Source organism: Phalangium opilio, unplaced genomic scaffold (genome assembly GCF_054372755.1).
Source record: "Phalangium opilio isolate 3A_F unplaced genomic scaffold, DU_Popi_V2 ptg000092l_1, whole genome shotgun sequence".
Taxonomy (NCBI): Eukaryota; Metazoa; Arthropoda; class Arachnida; order Opiliones; family Phalangiidae; genus Phalangium; species Phalangium opilio.
The window spans coordinates 861,717-881,808 of record NW_028324197.1 but is presented as its reverse complement, the minus strand read 5'-3'; the positions used below and the strand labels follow the sequence as shown (position 1 = coordinate 881,808).

The 20,092-nt window shown below is 39.0% G+C and overlaps 1 protein-coding gene across 3 annotated transcripts; it reads left to right on the top strand.

Moving 5' to 3' along the window:
- Nucleotides 1-14,609: 14,609 nt before the first annotated feature.
- LOC149640907 (uncharacterized) lies at nt 14,610-19,263 on the top strand. Of its 3 annotated transcripts, none has more exons than XM_089850574.1 (10): nt 14,610-15,714; nt 15,828-15,925; nt 16,019-16,192; nt 16,278-16,420; nt 16,499-16,572; nt 16,635-16,684; nt 16,757-17,186; nt 17,281-17,361; nt 17,425-17,611; nt 18,936-19,263. In XM_089850574.1, exon 1 carries the CDS (start codon nt 14,709-14,711, stop codon nt 15,039-15,041), a length of 333 nt encoding a protein of 110 aa, XP_089706700.1. In that variant the 5' UTR covers nt 14,610-14,708; the 3' UTR covers nt 15,042-15,714; nt 15,828-15,925; nt 16,019-16,192; nt 16,278-16,420; nt 16,499-16,572; nt 16,635-16,684; nt 16,757-17,186; nt 17,281-17,361; nt 17,425-17,611; nt 18,936-19,263. The 3 variants fall into 3 exon arrangements, with proteins under 3 accessions (XP_089706700.1, XP_089706701.1, XP_089706699.1); XM_089850575.1 differs by having other exon boundaries at nt 14,610-15,925; nt 16,757-16,889; nt 17,012-17,186; XM_089850573.1 differs by having other exon boundaries at nt 14,610-15,925.
- Nucleotides 19,264-20,092: the final 829 nt, after the last annotated feature.

The window sequence follows — 20,092 nt, the reverse complement described above, 5'->3', positions numbered from 1 at the left end:
CAAAAACAAACTAAGCTTGAAAAAGGAAATTAAATGGTACTTGGTGGTACAAGCGCGGTACACTCGGGAGTTGGCTAATACTGCCACTTAGGCAGAAACTACCATTCTTCCGTGGATTTAGGCATGTAACGATGACACCGGAAGTTATTCCGAGGCAAATTAACTCGAGTCGAGATAAGATCGCCGAAAGTATGAGCACTTACGAAGCTCTGGGGAGCGGCTGGGTGTTGGATCGGATTATATATTTACAAATTAATATCATCCAATATTTACCCCTCGTTGGAGGTACATACTTCGAATTGCCACGTGTGATTGCGAATAAACGGACTACAGTGAACGTTAACCCAGAAGATCCAAGTGACAATAAGTGCTTTCTGTGGTCTGTTTTAGCGAAACTACACCCGGCTTTAATCAACCCTAGTCGTATAACGCATTATAAACAATACGAGAATGAACTCGATTTATGTGGCACTAAATTCCCCTTCGAACTAGATGCATATAAATTGAAACGATTCGAGGAGAAAAACAATTTATCAATTAATATTTTCGCATATGAAAAAGGATATTTTCCGCGTTATGTAAGCGAAAACAAAGTGCAACAGTCCATGGAGGTTGACTTGCTATTGGTGTCCAATGGACAGTCAAAATATTTTGTATTAATTCGTTACCTAAGTCGACTGTTAGTGGTTTCACCAAGCACGGTCATGAATCGTATAACGGTCGGTATTGTTTAAAAAGAAGCTCATCCGAAGCGGTATATTATGACCATATTCGCGAGTGTAACGTGCACGACCTGCAGCGAGTTATAATGCCACACGATGAGCCTATTCTGAAATTCAAAAATTACGGGTGGAATCAAATGGTAATTTATTAACAAAATGATAGTTTGACAAAACACTATAACAGCTTCTCTTATAGGTGCCATACACCATTGTCGTGGATTTCGAATCGTCGTTGACAAAGGTGGCTACGTGTCTTCCCGAAACCTCGCTATCATCAACCACTGCATGTAGCGTGTGGGTTCTCCTACACCATTATTGGCCCAACTGGTAATTTCAAATCTGTGAAACAATACGTTAGTCATATAACTAAATACTCTATTCAGGAAAACTAGTTAAACATGAAACGTATAGAGCGAGTGACGGTGGGATGAAGTTTTTGAAAATGCTCATGGACGAGTCAAAAACAATAGTCGAAAATTTGAAAGAAAATATCCCAATGGAGTTAACGGTGGAAGAGGAGGCCTCGTTCCAATCCGCGAGTCGCTGTTAAGTGTGTGAAGAGGTATTCCTTAATACATCAATCAAAACACGCGACCATGATCATTACACCGGAGCGTATAGGGTAAGCGCGTGTCAGAGCTGTAATCTGAAATTGAAAGCGCCGAAATTCATCCCAGTGACCCAGTCGTGATGCACAATTTAAGCAGGTAATATATATTATTATTATTTTTCCCAACCATTTGTTTTCTAATCCACAGATATGATGCTAATCTCATTATGCAACATATAGCGACAATAAAAAATACAAGAATAGATTGTATTGCATCAAATAGCGAGACGTATATTTCTTTCTCGCTGGGAAATCTACGCTTCATAGATAGCATCCGTTTTTTTCCGGCGTCTCATGAAACATTGGTTTCAAACTTAGCTAAAGGGGGACCCCAAAAATTCCCCCTATTGAGTTCAGTTTTTGAACCCGAAGTAGTAAAATTACTTCTACGAAAGGGTGTATACCCCTATTCATACACGGATTTTGAGGAGCGGTTTAGAGAGGTTCAGTTACCACCAATCAACTGCTTCCACAATGATTTATCCGATGAGCCGCTAAAACCGGAAGATTATATGCATGCGCAGAATGTGTGGAAATCATTCAACATCCAAAATTTAGGTAAGTATATATCTAATTAAATATATTAGACGAGATTACATATTTTCTCCAATAGGCGGGTATCACGACTTGTACGTGTTGTCAGACACACCCCTTCAAATGTTTAGGGTACCATAATGATGAATATATGGCAAAAATATTAAATTGCACTAAACATTGCAATTAGGGTAAAAAATTCAAATAAATTTTAAGCTTAATCCACTTTCACGAACGACGCTCAAATTAAGATTAAGCTTAATCCACTTTCAGTTCAAATTAAGATTAAAACATCACAAGTTTTTTGTACAGCCACAGTAGTTTCCTATTTCACTTTCAAATTAATTTAAATGATCATTAAAATACATCAAAAGCGCATACATTAAAATTTTAGGGTAATTGCAATAAAAGTTAATATTTTATTGAAACTTGTATTATAAACTAAATCCACACTAGATAAACAAGATAAGCCGTTAAATTAAACTCAATCAAGTATAATTAATGTGAAAGATTCGTGTTTGGGGTAAATTCATGGATATCTTATAATTAAACTAACAAATTAAAATTAAAATTAAAACTACACTTTTCTTTCAGCCAGGTTCCATTTTCCTGTTGAATTCTTACGATTAATTAAATTGCCATTTAAATGAATTTTTCCCATTTTGAAAAGAGATCCATTGAAAAGGCGCGATATTTAAAAGTTTTGGGGCAAAATAGTGATTGTTTCGCAAGAGTCAAACAGTCACTCCTCTAAATTTTGCAGTTAAGGAGAACTTATTGTTCAATCTCGTGTAATAAACTGAAACAACACTAGTACAAGAAGATAAGCCGTTAGTTTTAACTTCATAACCATATTTAACGTGAAATTAATCGAAAACAACAGGTTTTTTGGGTAACTATAGATAACCCTTAACTGAAATAACAAAATAAGATTGAACTACGCGAGATGTTCTTTCAGCCTAAATGTTTTCCTATTTAACACTAAAATTAATTACATTATCACTATAATACATTAATAGGCTCCAAAAAAAATTTTAGGGTAAGGAATGTGTCAAAATGTAACTTTTCCATTTAAATTTTAATATATCATTAACATAGTTCGCAAAATCACCAGCAACAATTTAATCTGGCAACATTCAATGTAATAATGTTGCCAAAAAACAAGGGCGTCTAATTGAATGTTGCCAAAAAACAAGGGCGTCTAGCCCATAACTAACATGGCTAGCCATCTCGCTATCTCTAATTCAATAAATTTTCTTCTACTGAAATACCACCTAGCATACCAGTCAAGTGGGGGGAGCAACAGAAAATTTTAAAGCACAGTCTTACGATTAGTCTTGGAATTTTGGCCTCAAATTACCTCTAATCTGTTTGGTACACATCAACGTCAACGTAAATGTTCAATGAGATTACCATTGTGGTGCGGGCACTCTTCATCTGTCCATGTCTTGCAATATCTTTACAAGCAACGAACTCATGACGCAGGAAGTCCAAGTAAATGCCTTCAGAGATTTTTAATCAAGAAAAAGGGTCCTATAATTTGGTTTCCAAGAATGCCCACCCAAAAATGCACGTTATGAAGGTTTAAGGTACCATCCCTAAATAGCCTCGTCAGAGAACAGTACCTTTCTAGAAAATAATGGATCGGCTTCAATTAGTTCACGCAAAGGTTGTAGCGATTTTCGTTAGTCTCCTTAAATTTAAGTTAACTCGACTAGCTACAAGTTAAATGCCCGGAAACTCGCGTCAATTTCACTATTGGGTTGAGCGAGAAAAATATTATAAATGTTGTCTAGGGATTTGTGTGTGTAGGCTTAAACTAGTAAAAGGGTCCGAGTTGAGTTGCCAATGAACCATATTATTTAATACAGACAAATAACATAGAACAAATAATCAAACACACCAATAATATTAATCGCGTGAAACTTCCATGGAAGAAACCATTTGGAAAAATAATGTCATGCGCTTTAATCCAAATGAGGATTGTAAATACTACGTTAAAATAATAATTCCGATTAGCCACAATAAGAGTTTAAAAGATTTCGTTCAAATATTAGTTAATAAATTATTAATCGAAATAAGGATTTTAAATTACCTCCAAGTAAGGATGGTAACCAAGAGTGTTGAGTGCTATAGTAAGTCCTCCTTAGAGTACAAGTATTTAAATAATCCAAGTAAGGATTGATTATGAGGTCCAAGTAAGGACAGATAAATGAGTCCAAATAAGGACAAACGGGTTTACTCTTTAGAGTATCTTTACTACGGACTTTACCCAAGTAAGGATTAAGATATGCACTCAACAAATTATTATCCCAAAAGGAAATTAATTCATTAACTCATTTGAGTTAATGTTAATAGTTTAAAATAATAAACAATAAATATTCATAACGATACGTTTCCATAGATAAGTCCATTCTATTGAATGGTTAGGGAGCGTTCGAGGGTGTAGTGGCATTAGAGTTCCACAGCGTCCATGAAGTCTTCATAAATAGTTATTTAACGGTGCGTGGTCTCGTTATGGGCCTGTAGCCTCTTTTATTGTATTGGGCCATAGCCTCTTTTCGCTTATTACGACCCACTTGTTAAGATAGTTTTATTTCTTTCTAAGTTCTCAAGCGTTTTAAAAGATAGAGAAAGGAGCGGGTAATGCGTTTGAATACAAAAAGGGGACACCCGAAAATAAGGGATGAGACGGAGTTCCCGAAATATGTCCACTACTATGGGACGTCTGACCAACCGTACTAAAGTTAGAAGGGTTAAGCGCTAGGTAAACGGGAGCCGACACTTATAACCATGTTAACACAAAAATTGAATTAAATTTACAATTAATCATTAATTAATAACGAAATACCTTAAATTAACACTATAAAGATAATATTAGCCCTTTAAACCTAAACCTATCCCTTTAAAACAAACTGAAAATAAATTCACGGTTTCCAATAATAACTACAACGAAAGAGGAAATAGCCCATCAAATTTGACAGCGAACTTTCTAAAACTACCCTATACCACAGTATCCACAGTGCAAAATTAAATACCTAGCAACGAAAACTTTTTCCAAGAAACCAGAGAAATACTACGCTTATTTAGACCCCCAAGCAACAAGACCTTGAGTCACTATCCTGGTACCTGGCCCGAGAAACTTCTAGAACTTTTTTTAACCCTTAAACTGACCAATCTGTATTTGGTCCCAAAACAAAAAGTTTTGCTTATTCGTTGATAACATGAATCCACCCGGCTACGTCATAAATATGGTCCACTATTCGCCAAACCGAAGTCAATCAACAAACGTCATTGTCCCAGAGATCCTCGCGAAAACCAGAAGTTATAAATACGAAGTCCCTCCTGTCCCACCCTCAGTCGATACCTGAACTCCTTAACGAAACCCTGTCCGCTCACCCTTAAGAAATCCTAAGACGTACGGAGATTATTTTAAATCGAAACCTTCATTTTTTATTCGATACTTTCATTTTTATTCATTTTTCATCAAGTTGAATATTTTCGGAGAATTTATTTTTAACCCCTAGAAGAAGAGAGTGCGCGAATTATTATTAATTCGCGAGAAAATAAAAAACTAATTAAACCCTTAAATGGCGTAACCAGAAAAAAGATCCTGAACCCCTAAGATGAATATGGAAGAGGAGCTACTTGGCGTATGAAATTAAAAACTTGAAACTATTGATAAACTGGCTTGAAACTATGGTTAAAGAACTTGGATTATGGTTGACGGATTGATTCATTTTAAAAAAAATCTTAACTTTCTATTTTTGAACATTATTATTTTAGTGCATAACTGCACGATTTCAACCCAAACACCCCTAAAATTTAAATTTGAAACTTAAAGGAGACATTCCATAGAGGTTATAAAGTACAAACCTCCCTTAGATATAAGTTTGATTTTTTTTGTTTAATTTCTTTATTTTGACCCCTATAAAAATGTGTGAAAATTTATGAAAAGATTGAATATTATGTTGAATATTAAAATTTGGTTTAGAATCTATTTTGACTCTCACTTGACACATACCATCAAACGCGGTCACTTTTGATTCAGAGTGATTGATTGATAAGCCCCTCGTTTCCGCTAAAAATAACTTGACCCCCACAACTCCACAACTGACAGCATTCTAACATCTAGTCTAGCGTTAGTAGTAGGGACTATACAGATATGCAGACATCCAAGATGGCCGCCACCCCAAGATGGCCGCCCTCTCCCCATCCACCAGACTCAAACCAAACTTTTCAGACAAGTCTGGACTAGCCCGAGCTGCTAGTTTCATCCCCCATGACATCATCTTCTTAACTTAAACTAAAACTAAAACTATAGTCAACCTTGACGTCATCCCTGGCTTGCTAACATTGGGTGTTACCCTTTTTTCTCTGTAAGCCTAAAGTTAATAAAAGCACAGATTTTAAGACATCAAATATTTACTTTTTATAAGATGTACAGATATGGGTGATAAATAAATACAGAATATATATTACAAAATAATCAACAACCAACAAGGATAAACAAACATGTTTTAAAGAGTTCATTTTTCACGTTGACCCTGTATCGTTATTTGGCTCGGAAGTGCAATCGGCGGAGGGACGTTTGGGTTTATTTTCTAATTGTTTTCTGCTTCGCCGTTCAATTTCGTAAAGAGTTAACAAAACGTTGACTATTAACCCGTAAACAAAAAAGAAAATGAGGCACAACATATTGCGAGGGCTATGATAACAAATGATATTTAAATTGCTAGTACGTGCTATATGTAACATACTAGAGAGTTAAGCGGCAGTTTTAATTGGATCCTATTTGTCACATTAGGCGGAGCGTAAGTAAAGAGATAATATCATTGGATAGGCTAATTAAGGTGGAGTTAGAAAATAAGCCTATAATTATAAGTCTGACAAGAATAACAAATATAGAAATAAAAATTTTTAATAACAAACAATATAATATATACAATAACAAATATTTATATGAAAAAAACCCACCATCATTTAAAAAGATTAAACACCGGTCGACCCAAACCCCCCACTGCCGCGTGCCGTCGGGGTCAAAGTCTAGAAACAACATAAAAACATGTTACAAGTTGAATTCTAAATTAAAAAACTTGAAAATATTTACCGCCGTTTCCACCGGTCTTAGCAATATAACCGGGGTCACTATCAATTGGGCGAAACGATCACCCCGCTTGACAACGTAGGGGGTTTCCCCGACATTTGCGACGACGACTTTTAGGGGTCCCCGATAGTCGGCGTCTATTATTGTTAAGAATTATTATACTTTTACACACTATAAAATAACTAATAAACATACCTATCGTCCCCTCGGCGACAAACAGCCCTTGGGCTGTTAAGCTGCTACGGCCAACAAGGCGGCCGTAGCTGTTCTCGGGCAGCATCACGCCTAGCCCAGTCGACACGATTTTGATACCGTGAGGGTCGATTACGGTATCCACTGGACAATATAAGTCCAGTCCGGCCGACTGGGGGGTGGCACGACGGGGAGTAAGCGCTGCCGGATGGATTTTAATCACGGGCAGGCAGGGCAAACGAGGAGCGGTAGAGAAAGACATCTTAAAGTTTTTGGGACTGGTGTTTCAGAAACAGAAGTTAAACAACTGATAACTTTCATTTTGAAACCTGGGGCTTATATACAAAATTAGCGAGGTCAAATCTAATAGTGTCTAGGCAATACTTTCAAGATTCTTAAAATTCAATAAATAGCCAAAAAGTTAATTAGATATATAGGCATAAAATTACAAAATCTCTCCGAGGTCTAAGTTTTTTTTTCGTATGCAAAAAAGTTGTCTAGGTGTGTTTTAAATAATTCAAACGAGATCGTGTTATATAAAAAACCCTTTAGCGAAGGTTAAAAAGAAGTTACTTTGATAAATGCCTAAGGGGACAAATATTATTCGTATGCAAAAGCTTGTTTAGGCGTGTTTCGAATAATTTGAATAATTCTCACAAGATCGCTTTATATAAGAAAAACAATTTATTAGTGAAGGTTAAAACTAATTACTTTGGGAGGGACGGAAATTGTTTTTTTAACATGATTTAAATCTAAATAAATGTATATTAATATTAAACTAGAGAGGTCTTTTTTATATGGGTATTTATGGTAACATACTTCATAATCTCTAGTATCAACTCGTAAATAAAAAATGCATTTAAGGTTAAATTAAAAAATAGCATATCAGACATAATTATATATTTTTTAAACTCTTAATAAAAAAAACCATGTCTGGGCCTGTATTTTAAAAAAAAATGCCCCTGAGATTTTGGGTATAAAAGCTCGAGCATGGGCATACGGTTTTCACAATCAATCCAGCCATGAGTAGCAAATATCCTCAAGAATCACAGTCTATGTTTGACTCTCCACCGTCTTCTCCTGGGGATCGAGCCGGAACCAGCAGTGGTAAGCGGACCATAACTCAATTTTTGAAGCCCGACCCTGTCGAGGTGTTAATCGACTCGGACGACGAGACGTTCGTCCAAGACGTACTACAAAAACACGTCGTGGGCATTCACGGCATTGAAGGGTCTTACCGTCTGAGGAGCGACGGTCAATACTTCGAGACGCGAGTCCCCCCGCGAAAAGGGGACTATTTTGTAGACATAAGTGTCTACAAATTTAAGGACATAAAAGACTCCCAAGCCGACAAGCTTTGGGAGTGCAGCCACAAGCGGCTGAAACGAGTCGTTGACGGGAAAGATAAAGAGGCGGTCAAGCTCCTCAACGCCTTCCACCGGTTGGTGGAAGACATAAAGGGTGACGCGCAGGCCACGCAGCAGCCGCCTAGCAAAGTACGTATCTATTTAACAATAAATTTACAAACCAAAATGTTTTCTATATTGTTTTTATTTGTGATAGAAATTCAAAAAATGAGCAGTGAGAGCAGCGGCAGCGGTAGCGACTCGGAGGGTAGTGGAGGAGAGGAACACGCACAGGTAAACCGGTACTACACAATTGAGCGGCAGATTGACAAAACGAGTCGCAAGTGGCATTGTAAACAAATCGATTTGCGTATAGCTTTCAAAAATCTGGAAGACATTCCAACGCGAGATTTTTTTCGAATTTTTCGAAAAATTCTCGACGACGTTATACGTAAATTAGTAACCGAGAATCCCGGGTATAATCGGGTTCGATTTGTTTTAAGCTCCCCCGGATTGACGACCCCCGTTAATATTAAATTTATAAAAATTGACAAATTCACCAGTAAGCGAATTATGCGCACCATCTATAGAGTAACGCAATCTAGTCGGGACTTTGTCTTTAATGGGGAAGATTTTCAGTTTGACATTATTTTTCTAAACCTCGATGCTAATATAGGGACTTATTATAAATCCATAAAAAATAGAACTTTGGTTAATTTGGATTATTTCGTTAAGCAAAATAACCAATTTATTTTTATGGAAAATAATGATAATCTCTGTTTTGCTCGGAGTTTAGTTCTGGGTAAAGAGATGGCCGATCGCAATTTTTATCAACAAAATAAGCAAGGTCCGCCCTTTAACCAGGACAATTTTAACAAACTGAGACGCAATAGCACTCTTCAAGGTAATATTGCAAAAATCTTGCACAGGAAAGCCGGAGTCCCCGAAGGTTTTGTTACTCTAGAAGATATTCAAAAATTTCAAAATTATTTAGTTCCCCATTATCGAATCGTAATCGTTGATGCTGCGAATAATTTTACCATATTTTTCAAAGGCCCCCAAGCTCCTAAATTTATCTATCTATTAAAAATTGGCGACCATATCCACCCCGCAAAAACTTGGCACGGCATGATGGGCGGTTGTGTCTCTTGCGATTTATGCTTAAAATCCTTTTACAAATACGAATTGTTAAAAGAGCATAAATGCCCCGAGGATACAAAACCTTATATATGTTTTCGGTGTCAAGGAGAAGCTTTTCATTTAACTAACGAGGATGCTTTAAAACGTTGCGACGAATGCCACCGCTATTTTTTCCCGGGCCCCTGCTACGAAACTCATTTACTTAATGGCACCTGCGCGAGCCAAAAACGATGTTTAGAATGTGGGCGACTTATGGGTGACGACCACGACTGCAATCCCGAATGCTCTCAGTGTAAAATAGTTCATCCGCCAGGTGAACATTTTGTTATGCCTTTGGAAACCAAAATGAAAGCCTCGCGGTTTATTTATTACGACATTGAGACTATTCTTAGAAATAATATCCACGTCCCCATTTTACTAGTTTGCGACGTAGAGACTGAAGCTGGCTTTGAAACCAAAATTTTTTACGGCGCCAATTGCGTCGAGCAATTTTTAAATTATTTATTTAGCGTCGAGCAGGTAGTTTTGACTGGACAGAAACGTAAAACGTACCAACCGCGCTTTACTAACACTCAAGTCGTAGCTCATTACGCGAAAGCTTTTGATAACTTCTTAATTCTTAACGCTTTAGTCCATAGACACGTCACCCCTGCCGTTATTTTTGACGGCAGTAAAATTCTCATGATTCATCTCGAGGGACCGCAAATTAGATTCCTCGATAGCTTTAATTACATTAGTCAACCTCTGCGTAATTTCACCAGCATGTTTAGCCTCGGCGATGTGGCGAAAGGATTCTTTCCATTTGATTTTCATACCGAAGAAAATCTTAATTACATTGGCGTCATCCCTGAAGCTTCGTACTTTAACGTAGCTCAAATGAAAGCCAATGATTATCGAGATTTTCAAACTTGGTACGCGTCAATGGAAGGATCTATTTACAACATCAAAGAGGAGCTTATTAAATATTGCATTCAAGACGTCAAAGTCCTGAGACAAGGCGTCGAAGCTTTTAGAAAAATTTACGTAGATCTAACCAAATTAGACCCTTTCTGCTTAAAAAATATTACTTTGGCGGGTGCTCTAACCACTATTTATCTTAACAATTACTATAAACCTTACAGCATGGGTATTGTTCCTTCTAACGGCTATAACGCAAAATTTAATCACAGTCAAATTAGCTTAAAATATCTCGCTTGGGTGGAGAAAACTGAAAATATAAAATTGCGCACTGCTTTAAGCTACGGGGGCGAGTACCGCGTGGGTCGCTATTTAGTCGACGGCTATAGCGAAACTCCTCCCAAAATCTACGATTTCCACGGCTGCTACTTTCACGGTTGTCCATGCCAAAAACTTAATGCCTACAATACCCAACTCAAAGCCAGCAACAGATTTCTGTACGAGCGGACCCTAGATAGAGAGCTGTTTATTAAAGAGAAGATGGTCGGGTATGAATATACCTCGATCTTTGAGTGTCAATTTGCTAAGCTTTTAAAAGAAAACGCCGAAGCAAAGGCTTTCTGCAAAAGTTTAACTTTTCGACCTCAAATATCAGCCCGTAGCGCTCTCTATGGGGGACGGACGGAAAATTTTGTTCTTAACTGCCACGTGCAAGGTGAGGAGAAAATTTTCTACAAGGATATTATTTCTTTGTACCCGAAAGTTTGTCGCGATTGTCCGTACCCTAGCGGGCACCCCATAATCTATAGCAGAGATTTTGACAAATCGCCAGGGTGGTATTTTGGCGTTATGAGTTGTCGTCTGCTTCCCCCTCAAGATCTCCACATCCCCTTAATTCCCTTCCGCAGCGGTGGTAAATTAACCTACGCCCTCTGTCGCACGTGTCTAGAATTGCGAGCGGAAATCTGCGATCACACTGTCAACGAAAGGGCTTTCGAATCAGTCTGGCCAACGGTTGAAGTCTATGCCGCTATGGAACATGGTTATAAACTCCTCGATATATTCGAAGTGTACCATTATCCAAAAACGGAATATTTCTTTGCCCAGTACATGACTGATTTTATCGCCCTAAAAGTGAAGAATTCCGGATTTCCCGCTCACGCTCAAACGCCTCTGCAAAAAGAGGCGTATATCGCTGATATAAACAAGAATGAAAAGCTTTCTCTGACCGTGGCGGATATTCAATCAAATCCTTCACTGCGTAATATCGCTAAAATTAATTTAAATTCTCTTTGGGGTCGCATGGCTCTGAATACGGGAAAGATTCGCAGCATCTTTATCAACAATTATTACGAATTGATACGATACGCGAGCGATTACACTCTGGAATTAGTCGACTTACGGCCAGTTACGGAGTCGATCGCTCTCTTATCGTACAAAGCCAAAAGCGATTACGTTTCGGACTACAAACTGGGGTCGGCCATTGTGGGGAGCTTCGTCTCGTGCTACGGGCGACTCGAATTGAACAAGATGTTGCTTCAATTAGACCGCGCAGCCTTGTATTGTGACACCGACTCAATAATCTACCGCCATCTACCGGGAAAGTTTGACATTCCAACTGGCAATCATATTGGTTGCTGGGCGGACGAACTCGGCGGAGATTATATAACTTCCTTTTGTAGTACCGGTGCCAAAAGTTACTCGTTTCGCACTAGCAAAGGAAAAGAAGTCAAGAAAATTAAAGGGTTGACGTTAAATCGAGAAAATCTTGAAAAACTTGACTTTGAAACCTTTGAAAGTGTAGCGATGAATCCGGAAAAGGAAGTTACAGTCAATGTCCCTTTTAATTTTAAACGGGATAAATACAAGCTGCAGCTAGAGGCCGTTAAAATTACCAAAAGATTTCGCCAAACCTCGAATAAGAGATTGTTGAACGCCGATTTGACAACCAGTCGACCCTACGGTTTCAAAGAGGCAACACCCGCTTCAACATCTCTCTCGCATGAATTACGAGGCTAGGCGAAGACATACTTTTGAGGGCTTGTGGGAATCTTGCGTTCCTATCGAAGCCCTGGCCAAAGACGGTTTCTATCTTGCAGATGTAGAAACACAGACGACGCGCTGCGCCTTTTGCGGCATTGCCCTGTACCAGTGGCGTTGCACGGACCATCCATCGAGGGAACATCGGAAACACAGCCCATCGTGTCCGATGGTTTCCAAAAAACCGTGCAACAACAAACCACTGCGTCAGGGGTTTCCCGAATTCCCGACCAGCGAGGGCGAGGATGTTTGCGAGCCTCTAATCCAAACATGCCCAGCCATCAACAAAGAGCGGTCGGGAACCGAAAAAGTGCGCGTGCGCATAAATCCGTCGTGTTTTCTTCTGTAGTGCGTGTGTACCAACTACCCTCCGAGTCTCGCGTCAACTTTAACCTCCTCAACGTTCAACGCTTCCGCCAGCGTTGTCTGGAATTAGAAGAGAAACTTTTTAAAAAAACAATTACTTCATAGGGGATTTTTTTTTTTTGGGTAAAAGGGTTTCGTTTATATTGTTTAAATATTTTTTAATTTGTGTTTATTAAGGGTCTTTGGGTTTTGGGTTAATTGTATTTTTGATTATATATATATATAAACTGTTAATTAAAATAAAAATGTTTATTAATCAAGATGAATCCAACCGAGTCAGTCTCGCATTCTTTAAAGTTCCAAACACCCGCCCAGTTTCTAATCGTGGGGCCAACGCAAGCGGGGAAGAGTTTTCTTTTAAGTAACTTATTGCAAAATCATCAGCTTATGTTTGACCCACCGCATAAAAAGGTTATTTATTGCTACGCCGCCTGGCAGCCAAACTATGAAAAATTGAAACAATTGATTCCGGGAATTCAATTTATTCAAGGCTTGCCAACGGCGGATCCGGACTTTTGGGAAATGAATCGCGACTCCTACTTGATACTAGACGATTTAGCTAGCCAATTATTTAAACAAGCTCATATTGCCGATTTAGTGTGCGTGACGTCGCATCATTTAGGGTATACGGTTATTATTATTACTCAACAACTGTTTCCCAAGGGTAGCCAATCGCGGATAATTTCTCAAAACTCTTCCTATTTTATAATAATGAAAAATCCTCGAGATGTCGCCTCTATTAGATATTTGGCGCAACAAATAAGTCCAGATAACCCAAAGCGTATTACGGAGGCGTACAGACTAGCCACTAGAGAACCCTATAGCTATTTGTTAATTGATTTAAAACAAGAAACTCCGGAAAATTTACGATTAAGGTCGCGAGTTCTACCTCACGAATCACCTATGTATGTCTATGTCGATTAAATTTAATTGTCATTTGAATAATGGCCCCACGCGTTAAACGTCGATCAGCAAAACGCTCCCGGCTCGTCGTAGCGCGTCCCTCGACCAAGTTTGCCAAATTTGTCCCTTATTTACAGAGTTTGCGTCAAACTAGCTGTAAACAACGGCGAACCCTCTTAAACAATAGTAGCGCGCCTCAATTAAAGAGCATTCAGACAATTTGTAAGAATTTAAAGGGCGGGGGCATTTATTTGAGTAAAGATCGCAAGAAAAAGCTAGCAAAGTACAAGAAAATTATTAGACAACTCGGATCAAGTACCTTGTCGCAGAAAAGCAAAAAAAAGCTGTTGTTGCAGCAATCAGGTGGTTTTCTTACGACGTTGCTTGCCGCAATCTTGCCTTCAATTGTCCAAGCCATAGCTGCTAAACTATGAAACAAATGGTTCTTGTGCCCGCTAGCGCAGTAACTTCAACAGCTGCCCAAGAGCACTCTGCTTTGGACCGAGAGATTGAATGCCTACGATAAATTATATAAATATTTAGACGCTTTTAAGAAATATTTAAGTATCGAGAAACAAATTCCTTTACCTAAATTTGAGGTCGTAACACAGGCAATGTCTAATGTCCCCACGCCGCCATTACCGGTCACTCCTAAAATGCCCCCGCGAAAAAAACAATTGTCATGGCCGAGCTATGCCACGTCATCACCGACAACAAGCGCTTCGGGCAGTTCTTTTACTACGCCTAAACGAGCCGAGCCTCGGCAAAAGGTTTTCAAAAGCGAAACGGCTGCGGGGACACCAACACCAGAAGATTTTTACCAACAATTTGGGCCGACCTATGTTGGAGATATGGTGAAACGGCAAGCCGAAGTTCTTGCAAATCATTTGCAAAACACATTTTTCACGCCAAAAAGAGAGCTAGAAGAAGGAGCTGTCGGTTATGCAAATCGTGACGACGATTTACAAGAGGAAATTGCCGATGAACAAGAGAATTTAGCGGAGGAAAACGGGGACAATTTAACGGACTTGGAAAACCTGTTTGAGACGGCCTCCGCTAAACAGAAGAACAAGAAAAAAAAGAAAAAACCTCGGAAAAAGAAAGACGAACTCCAAAACTTAGGACCGCTGGTTCCATCTAACGAGAGGAGAAAGAGGCATAATAAATGGCGCGATATTGATTAATAAAAAAAAAATGTAATATTTAGACAAATAAAAAATTGTTTTATTGCGAACAATATCTGTGTACATGTTTTTTTAAATGTAAAGATAAATATAATAAAGCGACATAGTCGTTAAGTTTAAGATTCTGGTCATAGATGGCGTCTAATATCGTCTTTCTAGCCACGCCCTGACAGCGGAGTGCTAGGTACAGACTACAATGCAGACCGCACAGTTGAAAAAATGGATGTTGAATTTGTTGTTTATTGTAAACAACTCGTTTCCCGTATCGTTTTAAATTAACTTTATAGTATCGCGGCGAATTTCCGTAAGTGCAAAACATTTCCACCGTGTCATTGTTAGAAAAGCACGCTATCCAATGTTCTCCAGCCTCTCCAGCTGCTTCATTATTGAATATAAAGCAAAATTTGGACCTTTTTGGCCGTTCTGGGAGTCTGTTTACTGGGAAGCATCCTAAATAGTAGGGTCGCGTTCTTTTGTCGCAAGTTAAGAGAGCGTTTATTTGCGAAGTGTTCATAATTTATTCTTGACAAGACCCGTCTCGGGTAACGAGACTTTTTGTAGTTCGGCGCCGTAGAAAACACCCAAAATTTGCTCCCCCTTTAAATCCGCTACGCGATAGACGGGTGGTGACCTGGGTATGACGTCAACAACGCGAAATATTTCGTCAGTAAAGGTGCCTCCCGAGCTGGTTTTTCTAAATACTCTACTAGCTATAGAAAGACGCACGTAGTCGCCAACTTTAAGCCTCGGTGCGTATCGATTAATTCCGTTTGATTTCCCGTACAGTTTATTCCAAATGATTGATTCGTTATCTATATTAACATGAACCGGTGCAATTCCAGTAGTTGAATGAACCCGTTCATTATAGGCTTGAGTAATTAAAGGTAAATATTTAACGTAATTTTTATTCCCCGTGGCCGTAATAACCCGGGCAATTTGTTCCTTAATTGTTCTAATAAAGCGTTCCGCTAAACTAGCCTTATGCTGACTCCTGGCAAAATGTATTTGCACATTGTTTCGTTTCAAGAAGGAGGCAAAGTTGCGCGAACTAAATTCCCCCCCGTAGTCCGTGTATATTTTTAAAGGGATCCTCTCTCGAAATATTTTTTTAAAAGCTTCGATAACCTCGCCAGATGTTTTGTTTCTAAGAGGTACTGTCCATCCGTAGCGGCTTAAGACGTCAATGACGCACAAAACATAGCGAACATTTTTATTAAAACGTTTTAATTTCGGTAGATCCAACAAATCAGCTTGAAAAACGTCATCGATAGTTGAGGCGTACACTTGGTTAGTTTTGAATCGGAAACGTCGAAATCGATGTTTCGTATAGGCGGGCTGTTTCTCGAGAAAGGCGATTAATTTTGCTTTTGGCACGTCCGGTAAGGCCTTTTGTAACCTGGCTAGCGACCCATAAGCGGCCGGATTTGCCACGTCGTAATAAATTTTTCTAATTTTAGCATCCATGTCTTGACAAGTATAAATAACGACTAAATGGTTTCCCAATAAACAACTTTATTTAATACACACAAAGGTATTTTATAAAAACAATATCAGTTTAACAAATACGCTATATTAGTACATTTATTTTAATAGCCATAAATCAAGGCATTCTTTAAATCGGCAAAACTGTTGACAAAATAAGCGTAAATATCCTCTTGATCCTCGATCCATCCATGGTCGGTCTCAAATTGATGCAAAATTTTCTCACGATCCAGTTGAGGCAGCGCTTCGTGCAAATTACGCTCGACTCGATCGCTGAAATTTGTGTCAAATTCCGAGCAGCTTTGAGAGTGGCATATTTGTTTTCGGCACTCGACGTTGGCGCAAGTGGAAGTGACGTCAAACAAGGTGGTAGTGAGCTCGTTTAAAATTAATTCGCGCATGCGACAGACAGCTATCCCTTTAGCCTTGAGATCCTCGTCAATCAACGGCTTTAAGTCGATCAACGTCTGCCATCCTGTTTTGTTCAGGCTAAATCCTTCGCTGGTGCTAAAGTTGAGGAAATAACGACTGCCGCTGCCTCGTTCATAGTATCGAAGATCGATTAGACGTTCATCTTTCGAGTTGACGAAGCATTCCAGCTTGATGCGCTCTTTGACGGGCAACCAAATATGATAGCGAGGTATTTTTCCGTCAAAAAAGGACGTGAGTTCATTTTGAAACCGAAACAAAGCGTACCAGGCGTTAGGTTTTAATATAGTTTTTGTACGCGTATCCGATCTTTGAATTAATATTTTAGGTTCAATAGATTCAATGACGCAAATATCGAGCTTTGGCGTGACGGTGTGTACTTGGTGCATCTTGGCTCGCGACTGATATTGTATTTATAAAGTTTTAGTCTTTTATACGTTGGGGTGATTATAAATAATTTCTCTGTTTTTAGATATTATTAATTGGTTGTTTGGAAATTCGGCCATGACAATGCACGTGACGTTTTCGGTTAGCGGAGAGCTAAATCTTAACGATAATCGCAAGTTACCAGTCTGGGGCATGGAATTTAGACCTAACGAAGCGAGATGTTCTCTACTCAAATCAAAAACAACGACAAAAAAGCCCTTCTTATATAAATCGTAAGAAATTATATTTCCTCGGTCAAGACCTAATATCTCGAGACCCTCGAATAAAGAATTGTAACATCTAACGTACTGGTCGTCGTCAAAATTGGGCGTAAAGGGGATATCGGGATAATTTTGCGAATTTAAAGAGAATTGCATGAAATCGAGTTTGAAGTGTTGGAGATCCAGGGGGTTGGAAGTTGCTTCCCCTACAAATTTTTTATTAGTAACGAAAGCCACGACAGTTCGCGAGGGTAATTGCCCCGTAAACAAGCTGTCCCTAATAAAATCTTGCGTTCCGGTGGTTATTAAGAAATTTTTCATAACAATAGAGTTTACTTCGTAGCGAGCGTTTATTCCCGAGTTTAACATCTGGGCGTGAGCTAGTTGCAGTTCGGGATTAACCTCAATTTCGCGCGTAAACAAAGTGCATTCCGTTAAATCAATCTTATACTTTTTGCCCTGCTCATTGTGAATAATAGCGAAATCCGTGGAGCTTCGATGAAGTCTAATTCGCACCTCGATATTATCTAGTAAGAATTTGGGCGTTTTGAACATATCCAAAAATAATTCGCCAATTACATCGCACGTCTTTGATTGGGCCACGCGTTTAGCGCGACGACCAATACCATTATCTTCTTTGTTAATATTGGCGTTATCTAAAGCCGTCGCCGGATCAATAATGGTATCCAAATAATATAACATAGAAGTTAACCAGGAATTGGCCGCCGTTTGTCCATAATTTAAAAGTATTTTAAAATAGGCCATATATGGGTACATATTATTAGGTTGCTGGACAGCGACGCCATTGAGAAATAATTCTACTTGACAAAATAGCGAGGCAATTATTAAATTTGTCACCGAGACTTTCTTTTCCGCATCTGGAACGGCCGTGCCGTCCTCGTGCAAAACGCGAAATTTTACTCTCAAAAGAGTTTTAGTCAAATCATGATAATTGTTAGAGGGAGGAATGATAAATTCTACATATTTAGCATTAGTTAGTGGGGCAATGGGATAATGAGCAGTCGTTTTAGTCCCCACAATATTATTATTCACCACTGGCTTTTCAAATACTTCAAAGTCGGAAAGAACACTTTCGTAGGTCGACATGATTAGTCTAGAAAATCGCGTTTAGTGCGTCGCTTAACACGTTTGCTCCGGCTTGTTTTAGCAGTCCTCTTTCGTTTTCGGCCCGTCCCGCTTTGAGTGTTGACGAACCGGTCCACGCCTTTATGTAGTAGGGAATTTATAGATTGTTTGACATTTCTTTTAATCGATTCTCGAGGTGATATTCCGGGGTTTTGGGCATCGCTAATTACTCTACTCGTTAACCCAACAGCTTCGGACGCTAAAGTACTAATGGCCGGCCTAATAAAGGGTGTAATTTTGCGCAATAAAGAATTAAAGATACCGCCAACACTAAAACGACCTCCGGATTGGAAAACGTTTGCGTGTAAAGCCGGAAGGGAGGATCCTCTTTGGAAATACAGAGTGTATCTATTAGGTACCATTGCTTCTGGGCTATTGACGTCGACGCCTAAAAAACAGTTTAATATATACTTTGCCCAAATTAAACGGAATATTTTCCCCGTAATCGGATTTCAATTCAATTTCAATTTCTTGTATATCGCTGGTTGAAATTGGATAAAAGTCGATATTATTAAATATTTCCTGGTTCTCCTCGTCTAGCAGCGAAAAAGCCGGCATTTTTATGAAACGTAGCAGAGGAGCTTGACCACCACCCACTACTTGTTGACGGATAATATTGGTATAAACAAACATGGCATCGACGCCTCTCATGATATCAGCGGGATACTCCGAAGTCTCGTTATTGATATACCGATCCAACTGATTACTACTAAAACCTAGCAATCGTCCCAGTCCTCGGCCGGGTGTTGTTTTGGGAAACAAAATGGAAACCGTATCGTTCAGTTTTGAAACCGTCACGGTTCCGTCTACATTCTGCGTAAATTTTAGACTTTTCCTATGCGCCGGGGACATGGCTTCGCCCATGGCACTTAAAACATCGCTAATATGATAATAAACCCCGGGAGGAATTTCACATGCAAAATTGTCAACTCGTTTGCCTTGAGGGTTATCCTGTTGATATCCGGGTAGGGACGGCTGGTCAGCCATATTTGGGTCTTCTGGAAATCTATCCACATCGTATTCGCTAGTCCAAAAATTATTATCCGCTGTCAGGGTCATTATTCTTAATCGAGGATTTACCAGAGCCACTCCCGAATGACTGTGTTGAAAAAATTCTCCCTCTTCGGGAATGTTAAATAACTTGGCCATTGGTCCAGCTACCGAGACGCGAACACCTGGCTCTATTTCGATACGAACATAAAATCTATCTTCCAGAGCATTTTTGAGAATGTACATTTTAAAATACTGGCGAGGCATATATTCTTGAACCCCCAATAACTGGTTTATGATTTTTAAATGTAAAGAGAAGGGAATTACGGCCCCGCTTGCCGTAAAATCGCAAATATA

Bases quoted from the DNA above. Each gene is read 5' to 3' on its own strand.
- LOC149640907 (XM_089850574.1), top strand. From the start codon at position 14,709: ATGGTGAAACGGCAAGCCGAAGTTCTTGCAAATCATTTGCAAAACACA.